This window comes from Cygnus atratus, chromosome 2 (genome assembly GCF_013377495.2).
Source record: "Cygnus atratus isolate AKBS03 ecotype Queensland, Australia chromosome 2, CAtr_DNAZoo_HiC_assembly, whole genome shotgun sequence".
Lineage (NCBI taxonomy): Eukaryota > Metazoa > Chordata > Aves > Anseriformes > Anatidae > Cygnus > Cygnus atratus.
Window position 1 is genome coordinate 92,716,968 of NC_066363.1, and position 15,463 is coordinate 92,732,430.

The following is a 15,463-nucleotide window of genomic DNA, read 5'->3' on the forward strand; positions in this document are numbered from 1 at the left end:
AGCTACAAGTGTATTTCAGATTCCAAAGAAGAGCAAGGTGAAATTCTCTAACCCCCCTTGAAAATGAGATACAAGAGCCATTGCAAGCATTTCATTAAATAACACCACATTTTTTCCTCTGGTGAGTTATTACAACATTTGTCAAAGGATACTACTATCATATTCTCTTGAATTGAACTGGAAAGTAGGAACATCCCACAGAAAAAGAAGCAATGTATGCTTTGGTCCCTCACCGATGTTAGTATCGCTATTTTACAAAAGCAAAGTAAATTATTTCACATGAATCTAACTCATTACAGAAAGCAGCATCACTCTATTACAGAACAATACAGTATTTCTACCACAAGGAATGAATCCTTGAAGAAATTAACGTTAACTAGGGAAATGTTTTAATAGCAGACACTATTATAGAGGGCTCCACATTTGCTGTGCTGAAAGGTCTACTATTAGTGTACCAGCTGATAACCAAGCAAAAAGAGGCATTTTGGTTGCGCCCTCCCCCCACTTTTTAAATATCATTATTACTCTAAAGATGCAAGCGCTGCAGCTGCTAAAACCACTAGTGTCTATAAAACTTGTATTAACTTGAGGATCAGAAACAGTTTGGTTCTTCAGTAAAACAATATATATTTTTTCCCCAGTTCTTCTACAGATGGAAAACCCACCTACCTGTGTGGTTGATTCTCCCGTGAGCAAATTAACCTCTTCTGGTTTAGGGACCATGTATGTGGTCAGAGGGCTTACTATATGCACCTGCTTACCATCGTGCCAAGGCAAAACGCCAGCATGATGAAGAAATATATATGCATATAACGTGCCGTTATTTCGAGTCTTCTTTGGTACAGAGACATTCACTGTCCTAAAACACAAAATAAGTACGTTACGAGGTGACATATGTTGGAATACCAAGCTGTTACATATGAGGCTTGCTGGAGATGTTAAGATGTTCTGAAAGCAAGCAAGAACATGCCGGGGCTAATGTGCCCTACTGAGCCATGACCGGGTGGCTCAATTTACGTACTCTGGTACGTAACGTAATATTTGCATTACCAAAGTTTTACCGCTATCTTAAGACACTTTCATCTTTGTCCAATTCGTCCTTTATTATCCTAAATAACACAGGACTGAGTTATCGGTTTTGTAGCCCAGCCAACAGGTCATACTGCCAAATTATGACAAAACTTGTAGAAAATAACCTTCCACGCACTGAGTATGTTGATAGAGTGTATACATGACAGAAAGATTAGAAGGAAATTCAGTTATGCCAAGCACTTTGCATTAAGGACGTATCTTCTCAGCTACGGCATGCCAAGCTCACAACTCTACAGAGCCTCCAACCACAAAGTCACTCCCCTTGTGCCTGCCAGGGAAGCACCCCGTTAATTTGCTCAGGTTGTTTTTGTCTGGATACTCTCACTGGCCCAGCAGACCACCAGTAAAACAGTTCTATTTTCACGTCTGCCAGAGATCAAGTTTACCGTGACCTGCACTGTGGAAGTTCACGTTCTTTAATTATGAAACATGCAGAACGTGAAAGAGCCAGGGTGAACCTCTGACCTCAGATACGAGATAACAACTTTAAACAAAAAAAAATGAAGCAGCTAATAGAGCAGTTGTTCTAACTATCATGTGTGTCTCTTTATAATTAAAGAGTACAGTGTTATATTCAGAAATTCATCTAAGGGCATGATCTTAGCACCACCATCCCTTCAGAAAATCTTGAAACAGTAAACCACCAGAAAAAGGTTTACTTTTACTATTGTCAGCACTGAAACAGTTATACCAAAGCACATTGTTACAATACAAGAAGAGAGAACACAGTATCTACAACTTCCAGGTTCTATTCAGGGTCTGAAGCCACAGCTATTCTGGCTGCACGTTATTAGAGAAAGGTCTTAAGATTTTCCAGACGTGTTGACTTACCTTTTCACAAGGGAAAGCCACTTTTACTATCACAAGCAAAGCACGCTTCTGTAAAATATTTGTTTGTATGACTTAAAACAGTACGTTGATTTAAACCAACCAACGCTAAAGTAATCTAGTACAGCTTGTAATACAAGTGTTTAGGGTGGGATCTGAAAGTTACAGTAGACAACAGATGACAGCATTCAAGGCCTGTAAGATATACGTGCGAGAAACATATTTCTTAGCACAACTTTGTTCAGCATAGATTTCTTTCTCGCCACTGAGAGATGATCACTCAACGTAAGAGAAGTTTGTCTAAGAGACTGCTCTTAGAACATAGTACACCGTTTCTGCCAAGGCAGGTGCTTTACTGATCTGTGATACACGAAATATTCTAGGAACCTTCCATTAAGAAAACAAACAAACAAACAACTAGTTTTTATCTATGGTAGCGCTTTGTCCTTGGCTCCAAAGCTGAAGTCCAACTGACAGCTTTCCTGCCTTGGCACTGAGAATATGGAAAACATGTACAAACTGAATGGCCCACAGAGCGTGCAGTAATAGGTTCAACCCGGAGCCAAAGAATGCAAGGACAACTCAGCTCCTTCAACGATACTGTCACCAAGAGTATACCTACCTACTTCACGCGTATTTCTACCCACGTGACTATCAACTTATGTGCTTGATGTGAATGGCTATTAGGTTGGCTACACGCTCCAGAACTAACCAAAAAACTATCAGCATTGCCACTTACCTTTCGAATTTAGACTCGACATCAAAATCCTCCACGTTCAAAACCAGGTCTACGTTGCTCTCAGCTCCGATGTTCGACCGTGTGGTAGTGTAGACGCTTAGCTGGAACGAAGGAGAAGATGACAGGGAAATCAGGGCACGGAAACACAACGCTGGCACATCACCGAGGTGATGGCAGGGCTTCGCGACCCAGCTCCACAGGCTGGGCAGGGCACCGGTGGGCTCAATAAACGGGGAAAACGCCCCGGTGCCTCCTCCTCGCCCCCCCCCCCCCCCATTACCGGCCGCCCCCCGCTCTCCCACCTGCAGCTTGGGCCGCCGCGCCAGGTAGGGCCAGACGCATGCGGGGTGTGCGGCGGCGGCGGCCCCCGCGGCCGGGCAGGGCCGCGTGTAGACGATGCCGTACATGACCCAGCCCGTGTGCGCCACGTAGAGGGCGAACAGCCCCACCGCCAGCCCGCTCAGCGAGCTGCGGCTCAGCATGGTGCCCGGCCGCCACCCCCCCGGCAACGGCACCGGCACCCACAACCGCCCCGCCGCCTCCGCCGCCCGCGCATCCCCCCCGCCGCCGGGGAAGGAAGCCGCTGCCCGCCCGTCACTTCCGGGAAGGGGGGAGGCGGAAGGGGCGGCGCGCCCTTGCCTAGCAACCGGCGCGGCGCTGCGGCCTGCCAGGGGGCTCGTGGAAAGAGCGCGGTGGTTGTTTTTTGTTTTTCCAAAACTAACAAACGAAACAAAACCAACCCTAAGCCTCCCTGTTTTCTTCAGGGTTTCCTTAAGCTTCTGTAAGCTTTAGCTGAAAGGAAGAACTTCTTTACGGAAAGGGTTGTTAGGCATTGGAATGGGCTGCCCAGGGAAGCGGTTGAGTCACCATCGCTGGAGGTCTTTAAGAGACGTTTAGATGTAGAGCTTAGCGATATGGTTTAGTGGAGGACTTGTTAGTGTTAGGTCAGAGGTTGGACTCGGTGATCTTGGAGGTCTCTTCCAACCTAGATGATTCTGTGAAATACAGAGACCTTAAAGAAAACAGTGGAGATAGCCCAGCAGAGAGTTGGAGCAGTGCTGCCCTGCTTGCCTTCTTTTCCTTAACCTTTTATAGTGTAATCTACACCCACAAGTATAAAAAACAAAGCATTATTAATATAATCTACTCCTGCAAGTATAAAACCAAAGCACTATTAATATAATCTACACCCACAAGTAGAAAAAACAAAGCACTATTAATATAATTTACACCCACAAGTATAATTAATGTAATGCACTCACACAAGAATAAAACAAATGCGTTATTTGCATATTGGAGCAAAAGGAAAGAAATATATTGAAGCAAAAAGGGTGTGAGGGAAAATGAAAAAAATACATTAAAGCAAAAATGGTTCAGGTTTTAAAGCATTTCTTCATAACTAAATGTGTATGTCTATGAGGTTGTCACTGAAAAAATAAATTTTGTTTTGGACAAATGATTATCAAAGTGTTTGATCTTTTTTTCTTTGAACAGGTTGACAATGTATGTGTTTACTGCCCTCCACACTGTCTGTTTCTTCAGGCAAACTACTGCATGACTAACCCCGAGAACATTACTCAAAACCTGCATGCACACCATAAATTGAAATTAGTGACTAATTTTAAGAAAAGCATTAACAAGTCTTCACTTGAACTCTTCACGTCATTAAGAATGTGTCATTGGTAAACTTCACCTTTCACTCATTCTCAAAAACATTCATAGGTTTAGTTCAAGCTTATATCCACTGGACCTAATTATACATTTTTTCCCCACCTTCTGTTACGCATTTCTCACGTGCGTAGTAACTGCAGTGTCACCTCACCTCTTGCGTGTTCCCTGGATAACGAAGTAACCTGAACTACTGCAGTGTAGTTTAGATAGTCTTGTTCTCCAGGCCTCTAGAGCCTCTTTTCTGAATCTCATTTGATCTTCCAATACTCTTCTTTAAGCACAGATGATAGATAGAATTGGATTCAATATATCTGTCATCCAAAGGGGAAAAAAGAGACACCCCCTCAAAAACAAAACAAAAACAAACAAACAAAAAAAGAACTTAAAACCCTGCCTTTCTGTATTTCATACTCCCACTTGTCAGGTAAATGTTGGTCTCCTGTACACGTGGCCAACAGAGGACATGAATCAATAAAGCACACCTAAACTTGTATGGACTTGGTTTTATTCACAATTATGATCGTATCCTTTACCTTGGTGTTTATTGAAATAATGTCTAAGAACAAAATCCAAAGGAAACAGAACATTTTTTTCTTTCATTTTTAATTTGGCTTCACGCTGAAAATTCAATTTACAAGCCAGTCATAAAGAAAACGTCCAGTTGGGCAGAACGAGCCGTGATTGTATACTGCAACATCAACACTTGTAGTGTATCATTTAGTTCCCTTTCAGTAAATCACACAGCTTACAGCAGAGTTGAAGCTTTTACGTCATTGCTATTTGGCTCAGTTAGTTCATCACACACTGTAGTCCATTTCAACTTATCAAGAAAAACTAGCAAGAAAAGAATACTCAAATTGAGGTATTTCCTTTAAGAATTTACTGATCACTGGTATTCAGAGGTAATGTTAAATCATATAGTTTTAAACATTGAAAAATGTACAAAACCAAGTTCATCTTTTAAAAATATTATCCATAGTCTTCCATGCATGTTAATAAAAAATATAAAAATCAAAATTTGTAGCACTGAAGCTATACTTTGCGTTTTGTGAAACTATTTCCACAATCGGAACCACAAGCTACAGTCATCTTTAGTACACTACCTGCCTTTCAGTTACAAAGTATAGTCAGCTCAGTGCAAAGACAGTCTATATACACATACCTTAGGAGCCATAGGAGGGAAATATACAGCAGAAAAAATGCATTCAGGTCGTTATCATCATCCGGTAGCACTATATATTGTTACAGGTTTACACGGCATATCCAAGGGCTATAACAAAAAGCTTGCAGCCAATATGCATCTTTAAACCGACTGCTTGAGCAGCCTTGAAGTCAACAGGAGCTGTACCACTGATGGAACAAGCACATCATACCTTGCGAGTGAGTTCCTACAAAACTGTACTTCCTGCTCTATCAGCACGGGTTTTCAACTAAAAGCATCCTCTTCATGGCAGTGCCTAACTTGGATTCAGTAGCGGAGAGAGAAAATTCCAAACTGTGATCATTAAAAGATTAACTTTTTTTTGCTTTTGCATTTAAATTCTCAAGTGTGTTCAAAAACATAGCAATACTTTTTAAAAAATGTATAAATTATGTCCTCAATGCAAGTTTAACAGTAATTCAAGAGATCAAAAACTTCTTATGAATTATTTCTCAGCTTGTTGATATTGCATTTTATTCTTTCAGAAAAGACGAACTAGTACCTGTGATCAAATTAGAAATGTCTTGCACACCTGGGTAGGTGCTGGGAATTACAAAAACGTTTAGAAAGTGGTCCCATTGAACAGATGCCTGATACTTTCAACACAATGCTGAACACTGAAGTTATATAGTACATAATTAAAAGTTAGCAGATGCTTAGTCTTGGTCCTCCTCCAGGATACAAAAAATCTATCACTTCTAGAGATTTACTTCTGACTTCTATTTCTAACATTACTGATTTACATGGAGCTCTTAATACCCTTAGAGCAATTACAGAAAGCAATATAACAAATCACCAACACAAACAACTATATAGACAAGCAGCCGCAACCGATGTGCTTTTTGTCTAAGTATATACAATCGCTAAGGAGAGATGTTTAAGTTAAGTATGTGGATTACAATCCCTTAAAATACAATTTCACCTTTAGATGTTTACTTAAAAAAATGCTTCGGTAGTCTGGAAAGTACAGTAGGGGCTAACTTAAATTTCCCTTCCGAGATACAAGAAATATTTTGTTCAAACTTTATTATAAAAGAAAACATAGGACAAAAATATATACTTAGGGCATACCAGGTTTTCACAAGTTTATTTCTTTAGTATTTAAAATAAAATTGTCTTGATGCGGGGTAGTGAATAGAAGACATGTATTTCAGTTTTCCCCATACACTTTCATAAACTTAGAAGTAACCTATCATCAGATAATTTCATTTCCAGTACCATGGTAGGATGAAAAGTGCCTGAACTTCAGCCTTCTTCAGTATCCATGAGGAGAATTTGTTTACTAACACATTTCACATACTGCATTCTGAACTTGGAAGTAAACAGACACGCACTAAGAGTGACAGTCAGAAGTCAATGCAAATTAAGATTTCATCATACTGTATTTCTAAATTTAATGTCTTATTGTTCATAAAAACACTTGAAGTCTCCAAAGTACTAACAAACTTGCTAACACCTGGACACCTTTGCAGTGGTTTGAGCATGAGAAAGGAAAATGTGATCCTTTATCTAAAGGCAGACGCAAGCTAAAGCAGTACATGGAGCCTTAGTTTTGGGTGGCATTATCAGAATGCAAATTTAATGTTCGCCTGCCCTTTACTGGTCAGGTAAATGTGAATGGTCTGTGAATGTCACTTGATCTTAAGAGGTCTCCCTCAGGCTGCACTCAGCCTACAAAGAACAAGACAGAACAATGAAGAGCAAGGGATACCAAAAACTAAATTCTCCAGTCCAAGAGATGGAAAATATCCTTCTTTAGGGTGCAAAAAGACCAGCTGTACAGCGAAAGCTTTGCTGCTATGCTAGCCTTAATGAATTTACTACTTTCTAGTTCAGGACCAGAAGTTCGTCTTGATTTTTCTCCAACAGATTCTTTGGCTCTAGATTGGCAATCTCAAGTAACACCATTCATAACATCAAAATAGAATATTACAAAAGTCATTATGATTTTTCTCTTGCTTCCAGCCTTTTTTGGTCAAAGTAAAAGAACTGAGACTTAACATTACATCCGTAGATTAATGTACAACACCTTTTTTGAGATCCTGAAGCTGGCCTCAAACGAGCTGGGCTGTTCATATGGCTGTGTACAAATAGTAGCTCAGAATCAAGAGACATGACAAGTATGTTGTTAAAAAACACACAAATTAAAAGAAAACTTTACATACAATCTGTGCTGAGGTGATTCTACTGTTTCCATCTCTACTGTTAAAGACTAATCTTTTCAAAATCATACATACCTTTTTACCAGTTACAGATTCCAATGTTAGCCTGCACAAGAGTGCCATCGTTACACATCATAACATCTGGGGGAAAAGAAGCTATTTTCTACACAACAAATCACTCCTTCACTCATAAAAGAATAATATCTTGAAATAAACCTGAGAGGTTTCCTAGAGAAAAAAATACCTTGTCTTGACCAATATGAGATGCAGGAAATACATATGCAAATCCAGGCACGCCTAACGGATGTTCTCCTTGCTACTGTATTCTCTGTAGTTATACCTCAGTATTAAGTTAAAATGCACTTTTTGATCACGGTGTGTTGGTGACTAACTTGTATACTCCCTTCACTGCCTTAGCTATAGCACAGAATTGTTGTGTTTGTTCATTTGAGGAAGCACTGGAGGATTTTACCTTTAAGGATGTCTTTAAAGGTTCCCATCACAGAGTACTTTTTTCTGGTCTTCGTAGGAAAAAAGAGAGAGAACTGATGAAACAGCACTGGCTGTGCCGCTAGTGACTTAGACATTACTTAGATGACAGATGTCTACTTAGACATTACCTTCAGGAAATTGTCCTCTGACTGATGAACAGCTGGCTTAATTACTACCTGCAATGCCATGTTCCGGAAAGCAAGATTACCTGGACGACTATCTCAGTCTTCCTGCTCATCTGTGATCTTGAGGTTTCACTTGACTGACTGATTGAACAGTGGAGCTTATTATGAGTTCTTACCTTCATTTTCCTGTTGGACCCTAGTATTCCTTTTTGTCTTGTAAAGAAGCTAGCCGCATTAGCTGAAGTTCAGATACCTAAAAATTAACAAATCATCTGCAGTGCTTTGTTCACAGGGAACTTCTATGTTTCAATGAGTTTAGGAGCCAAACTTAAGTTTTGCTAATGCAAAAACTCTCAGCCAACATATTTGTAACACCTGGGCTTAATTACAGAACACTGAAAGTAATGCTAGAAAAAAAGGACAAGCCTCACATCAAGTAGAATGCAACAGCGCAACATAAATGAAAATTAATTTTACTTGATCAGATTTTTTTTTAAATTATAAACAAATTATTTCTTTCCTAGCTCAAGTCCCATAATGCATGCAAAACTGTGGTTAAATAGTTTTTCTGAGATCATGGGATCTATAGCAGACGCCACTCGAGTTCTGCAGCTTACATTCTGTAAATCCCTTCTCTACCGTTTTTGAGGAGCAGAGAGCAGAATGTGACTAAAACTTGCCATGAATAGCTGTACTTACTGTGCAATAACAACGTAGAAAAATTCATTTAATGACAACACCAAATATGGCCTTATAAAGGAACTCAGAAATTAATAAAAATACCTCTTAAAAAATTACCAAATTATGCTAATGTTAAAGTGCAACAATTCCTTTTCCAGAAAAATATTTTCTGCATATTATGAATGAAAACATTTTCCAAGTAGCCCAATGCTTAAACTAGCTAACAAGCCTATTCAGTGTGCCTGAAAATATTATATGTACAAAACAACTATTTACTTCCTGTGGCTTTGCCTCTAAAGAGATTGCATCACTTCCTTAATGCACACATCTCCTTTTCAAGTAAGCCTTGTGACCTGAGGTTTTAAACCTTTAAAGTAGGATTAGCAAACACACAAGGGTCTGGTTGCCTTTTTGTCATAGCAAGAGGATTCTAGAAGCAATAAATGCATTGAAATATGTAGCGTAATTCATTGGTATAATGTTAAGTGCACAACCTTATTTCTCCATAAGGATCACAAATTACCTATAATACCTTTTAAATGTATCTGCTTACAGCACTGGACTCCTGAGAAATCTGTAATAGAACTTGCCTTACTGTGGTAGAAACAGTGGTTTAGATGAGCTTTGTACCTCCTAAACTTTTGTTTCTGTTTATTTTTAATGCGGTTTTATTATAATTGAAGAAAAACAAGTGAAGCAAAAAAAAGACACTTTTTAGGTATCTCAGATTTCATTGTTTTGTGTTAAATGCATTCAAAACACACAGCTACTTGTTCAAACGCACCAGAATAACAAAGCTTTGGCTGAATCTCTCTCATACAATATATGGAAATTCAGTCTGATGCGAGAGCTCTGCTGTCAAGGGATGGCAGTATTTCACAAAAGCAGCAAAACGATCATCAGACGAGTGTCAAATGTCTTCACACCTCTACATTTTGTGTGTGTGTAAGGATTACATATTAAATTGTCGTAAAGAACTGAAGACATTTATTTATGTCTCCTGTCCTGTCCTGTAAATTTAAGGTTTGTAAAACTGGTAATATTGTAATTGAAAGCATTTATACGTTATTGTTTGGTGAACGGGAAAGGAAGCTTTCACTTCTGTCCTTGCAGTACAGCAAGCCACTGAGTGTCACAACCCAGCTGCTCCACAGTTGGATGCCTTTTACGTGGAACTAGTAAACATTTCATCAGTGAGTTCACTAGACAAATTGTAATGAATGTTGTTGCAGTAATGCTATGTGCTACAGGTCTTAGCCCCAACAAAGTCTGAGTTTACCACCTGACACTACCGGGCAGTCTAGTACGATAGCCTTATATACTGAAGATACTGAAATCCCCTGGACTGTATTAATTAATCTGTTTGTGCCATTATGTGCGATCTAACAATGTTTCCATGCAGGCTGCTCAGGACTTCACTGTATCTCTACCTAGATCAACAATCTCACAAAAGAGGGAACGCTGCAAGTCACTACAGAAGCAGGATGCTTTTTAAACCAGTTGCTTCCACCAAAAGTGCTTGCTCACCAAGCAAGTGAGATGCTGCTCACCAGGCTTTCTCAACACTGAACAGCTTAGTCACACTAAGTGCAGTTATTACATTCACCCTGATTAGAAAACATCTCCCTCACCAGAAATAACTAAGAAACCAAATGAACTCTTTGCCTTTGAGGTGACAGATCCCCAGGCTATATGCACCATACATGGAAAGGAGGCACGCTTATATTTAGCCAACTTCAATCAGCTTTCATTGTTCTTTCACAGATGTGGAACGAGTAATTTCTTCCTCTGGAGCTTCTCCCACACCAAGGGTGTCTGTCCACGGGATACCAAGCTTTTCTTCCCTTCAGACATGTGTCTTAGGGAACCCTACCTCATGCCCTGCACTTTGAAATTCTCAAATTCCCAAGCTCACATACAATGCAAAAGGTAACTATCTCATAGTCAGCCAGCTTGGGCCAAGTGTTATTAAAGGTCTTGCAGAGGAGGTGTGATATGCTCAGACTAAGTTAATGTACCTTACCCTTACATACTAAAATACATCCTGCCTAATCACAGAATAAAGACCTTAGGAGATCTATACCTACAGTCCTGTGGGTTACAATCAACAAAATCAGCGTCTTCATTGTCTGTCTGTAAGGGACACCCTACCATCAGCATGGAGAAAAGGTTGTTCCCATCTTCCCTGTAGTGACAGTTTCCACTCTTGAAGACTGGCTTCATAACTTCCTTCAGTCTCCTTCTCTGGAGGAAACAATTCTTTCAAACTCTTTACCAAATATTTTCTTTTCTCCAGATTCTGTCCAACTACTCCCCATCTTTCTCAAGTGCCCCAACACAGACAACTACTTTAGGTAAGGCCTTATCAGTCCTTGGCAACCTGGAAATACCATCTCATTTCTCACAGACAAGAAGTGTTTATGCATCCCACTATAACAAACATCTTTTCTGCAGCAATACTTGATACTATCTCTGCCCCAAGATCTTTTGTGCAGTTACACCCACTCCCTCTGTGCAGCTGACTATTCCTACCTAAGAGTAGTTTCTCACATGCCTTATTTTCAAACCAGGTCTTCTATTTTTCATGATCAGTTTTAGTTTAAATCTTGTTTGCCAATCTGCTGCAGCCCTGCCAGCATGACATGCTAGGTAAATCTAGGTAAATAAAAAACTTAATTACTACCCCCAAATAAGAATGTACCTCTGCTACCCCACAGAAAGCATTATTTTTCACATTTTGTTTCCCCATATCCGCTCTATATTAAAGCCAGTTTCAGTTTGGAGACTTGCCATATACAGTTAAGGATTTTTAAGGACACATTCCAATACCCTAATGAGCTTAAAAAATCCCTCCTGCTATTTAAAAATAATAACAAAAGCATTTAGTATAAACAGATTTCCTTCTGCTGAAATGTCATCCTTTCAAATCTAGTTTTACTTTAACAAGTGGAAGATTCAAATCTCAATGACAGTTCTCCAGTTAGGAAACCCTCACAGTTCTACTGCAGCCTTGCAGATTTAGTCACATAAATGATTTGAACATAGTTGATTTGAGCACAGTTGTTTTGCAACGCATTTCTCCTTCCTATTCCATGAGGCCTTTGGCTCATTTCCTAATCAGTAGAGGTCTGTGGTTTTAGAGTAACTTCAATTTTTCTGAGACCCTCAATGGTAATTTAAGGCATCTGGCTTTACAAAAGGAAAGGTAAGAAATGTTACTGAATAGAAATGTTTTCAAAATTTAAAAATAATTCTAAACTATTTTAAGCTTCGTATGTTATATGCAGTATATGTAATGTTGATATAGAGATTTAACTAGCATTCCTTCAGGATGTTCTGCAACTTCTTGCTGGCTTGGCTTCTGGAGTAACTGCAGCCTTTTCAAATTTGTGTTGATATAACTAAGTTTTTATAGTGTGTTCCATGCTAAGCTATCCGTGTATACAGGCTTGCTACAAGAGAAACGATGATTCCTGATAAAACAATTTTGTAAACATCTCCATATAAATGTTAGGTGGACACGATTTGAACTGATTGTAACAGAAAAGCAGTTTTGTCATGTGTTTGCAAACAGTATGTGGCATGTCAGTTTAAAAAAAATCATATTTAGTTGCATCTGGAAGATGAAGGTATAAAAAGAGTTAGGGTAAGGGACAAGGAGTCTTTCCTTTTCATTCTACCATGGAATAGAGTGAAAGAGAAACAATTTTGTCATTCAACAATAAAAAATAATCCTTAGCAACTTTTTGCATGACTGTTTCTAAACTGTTCACTGAAACCCAAACAAAAGGGCCAAAATGTGCTTGCCTTGCTCAAGGGAATAATCCCACTGAAATCAACAAAACTGATTACACAAATATGAGCAGCAAAATTTGGCCCCATATAAACATCCCTGTAACTAGGGAAAACACTAATCACCAAAGTGCACTTAACACCATAGTAGCTACAGTTTCTTTATACATGCACAATTTGTGCGACACTTTGTACATGAAACTAGCCAGTGGAATATAAATAAGTGTGCCGCTTCCTTTTAAATATGAACATTAATAATGAAGCACATTCACATTTTTGCCTTTCAAAGACCTTTTGGAAAAAAAAATAAAAACACCTTCCCCAAAGTAACCTGGAACATATTGTTAAATATAGCACGTATGAATCAAAGAAAGGTATTGAAGTAGAAGAACTTTCACACACAAAACTGGTATTTGCTGTGTAATTGGAGTGACTTATGAAAATCCCAAGAAAAGGGAATCCTCTCACCAGGAGAGGAAGTTTACAGTTGTAGTGTTAATTCAGTTTCTTCTGCAGGGGCTTGTTTTTATCTTCAGCGTTTTCAGGGCTGAAGTCAGTACAGATACCATTAGGAGCAGAACGAGATGAAGTCTCCAAACCACGCTCAGCTCCCATCTGATCAGGATAGAGATAGTCTTCTGCAAAGTGTGGGTGCAATTCAGCAAATCTGTAGAAGTCATCTGAAAAAAAAATATGCTGTTACACAGAATCGGCTCTTTGAAATAGAAGGATGCTAAATTTGAATACATACAGGGTATAATCACATGATGACTTTGGAGAAAATAGCAGCAGTTAACATAGCGCTATCCCCATAGCTTGTTTTAGCTTCTCTGAAGTTTACCACATCCCCAGAACTGAGATGCCACAAAGGGTTATCGAAGTCCTCTTGAAACATTTCAGAGCAGCCCTTAGCTTGCATGACATAGGCGTAAACGGGCTCAGATTTGAATTAAAATGCATAGGTAGTACCACACGCCCAGACATCACAGCTTGCTATTCACTGGGGAAGGGCAGAAGCCCTCGAGATGAGGAACAACAAACAGCAAGAGTGGTCACTTCATAAAATCTGGAAAGTCTTTTTGCAAATACACTCTTCAGTACTTTCTGCTGATAATTCTCTTCAACCTAAAAGCAGCTGTCACTGCTGCCTTCCACTTTCAAGATTTCAGCGTTCCAAAACTCCTGATATTTCAGAGGATGATACTGTGAGAAGGTAACTTATTTGCTCGCTTAATTAAAACATCTATAATTTTGTAACATTCTGAAAAAATGATTTTAATATATTTATTTTTTTTAACCTATAAAGCAACAGAAAGAGCAAGATTCCCTTGTTCTTGGAGGAGAGTGGATTTCTTAACAACAAGAAATTTCTGTATTAAACATCCAGCAATGAAGCCCTGTCACAATGCTGCCCCTATAACTGTTAATTCGGACCCGATTTATACACAAGGTACTGTACAGGAGGTAAGTCATCAGAAGCTGCTTTGTAATGTAGACTGACACTGGAAGAAGCCAGATGTGAACATTGTCACTAACTCACCCCGTCACCTACAGCACGTGGCACGCTGCCCACTCCAGTTCACCGTGTTATCCTGGAAGAACTCGTGACCAGTCAATGCTGTGTGTGAGCTCCCTGGCATGCAGTGCAGGTGACAGCTGAAGTGACCTTCAGCAAAGTCCAGTTCCTCCTGGTACAAAGGGGCTGGCATGGAAGAAAAACTACCACAGCTTTCCCTCCCCACCACCCTTCTCTTTTTGAGAGGGCACACTCTTTCAACATTAGAGAGAGCAAAGGAATGCCACTTGGCACAAAGGGGCACTGAACTTGTAGGTCAGCACTGCCTCTGAACTGTTGCGAAGGGGTAGGTGGGGAAAATGCAAAAAACATAACTTCACCTTCTGCAAACAAAAGTGTAGCTTTTATCCACAATTTATATGGATAAAGCATTTTAGATCCTGTAACTTCAACAAAAGCTGATGATATTCAGAGCATCAAAAACAACACTATCGTTTATGTCAAAAGACCTATATTTACAGCACAGGCTGATATATCACAAATGATATCAAAGTCTTCAGGAAGAAAAAAAAATCTTAAATGCTTGAAAATGCACAAAGCAGATTTTTTTCCTTTGATAATATTTTCCAATGCAAGTTCAACCTGGCTTTTTTTTTTTTTTTTTTAAATCAAAGAATCTGATATATCTGACATTTTCCAAGAAGGAAACAGAACAATTTTTACATTTAAAAAATTTAAAAGTGGTAGTAGTTGCAGTAACACATCAGAAACACTTGAGTGCAAATCAGTTCATCAGATTGAAAGCATTTAAGCACATTCAGTGAATCCAACTGAGTACGTTATTTTTCTGCAGCTAAGAGACAGCTACCAGCCTTAACTGGGTCTGGCCTGCAGCAGGAACACAAAAGCATTCCCTTTTTTCAAATAGAAGCTTTAAGCCTATGCCAGGGATATATACATCTTTGTAACACCACGTGTGCCATATTAATGACCATGAAAAAATAGCCTTTTTGAGGAAAAGGTAATTCAGACAACTAGCCCAGCTCAAGTAAGACAAGTATAAAGATTAAACCAACAGTACCAGAGATGTTCTTACAATCATATTAAGCATAACACTTTTTGCTTGGGAAAGACTCGAGTATTTACTTTGACGCCATTCTAAGT

General features: G+C 39.3%; 2 protein-coding genes across 2 annotated transcripts in view; both read right to left on the reverse strand.

Moving 5' to 3' along the window:
* The window catches only part of CLPTM1L (CLPTM1 like), a 30,341-nt gene extending 27,088 nt beyond the window's left edge, over positions 1–3,253 (reverse strand). Inside the window, exons 1-3 of the mRNA XM_035550554.2 lie at positions 2,962–3,253; positions 2,660–2,760; positions 670–859 (exon numbers count right to left, since the gene is read on the reverse strand). Coding sequence (XP_035406447.1) covers positions 670–859; positions 2,660–2,760; positions 2,962–3,141 — 471 coding nt within the window. The 5' untranslated portion in view covers positions 3,142–3,253. The remainder of the gene's footprint in view (positions 1–669; positions 860–2,659; positions 2,761–2,961) is intronic.
* Positions 3,254–12,925: 9,672 nt separating this feature from the next.
* The window catches only part of LPCAT1 (lysophosphatidylcholine acyltransferase 1), a 48,659-nt gene continuing 46,121 nt past the window's right edge, over positions 12,926–15,463 (reverse strand). The window contains exon 14 of the mRNA XM_035550535.2: positions 12,926–13,463. Within this exon, the coding sequence (XP_035406428.1) occupies positions 13,279–13,463 (185 nt within the window). The 3' untranslated portion in view covers positions 12,926–13,278. The remainder of the gene's footprint in view (positions 13,464–15,463) is intronic.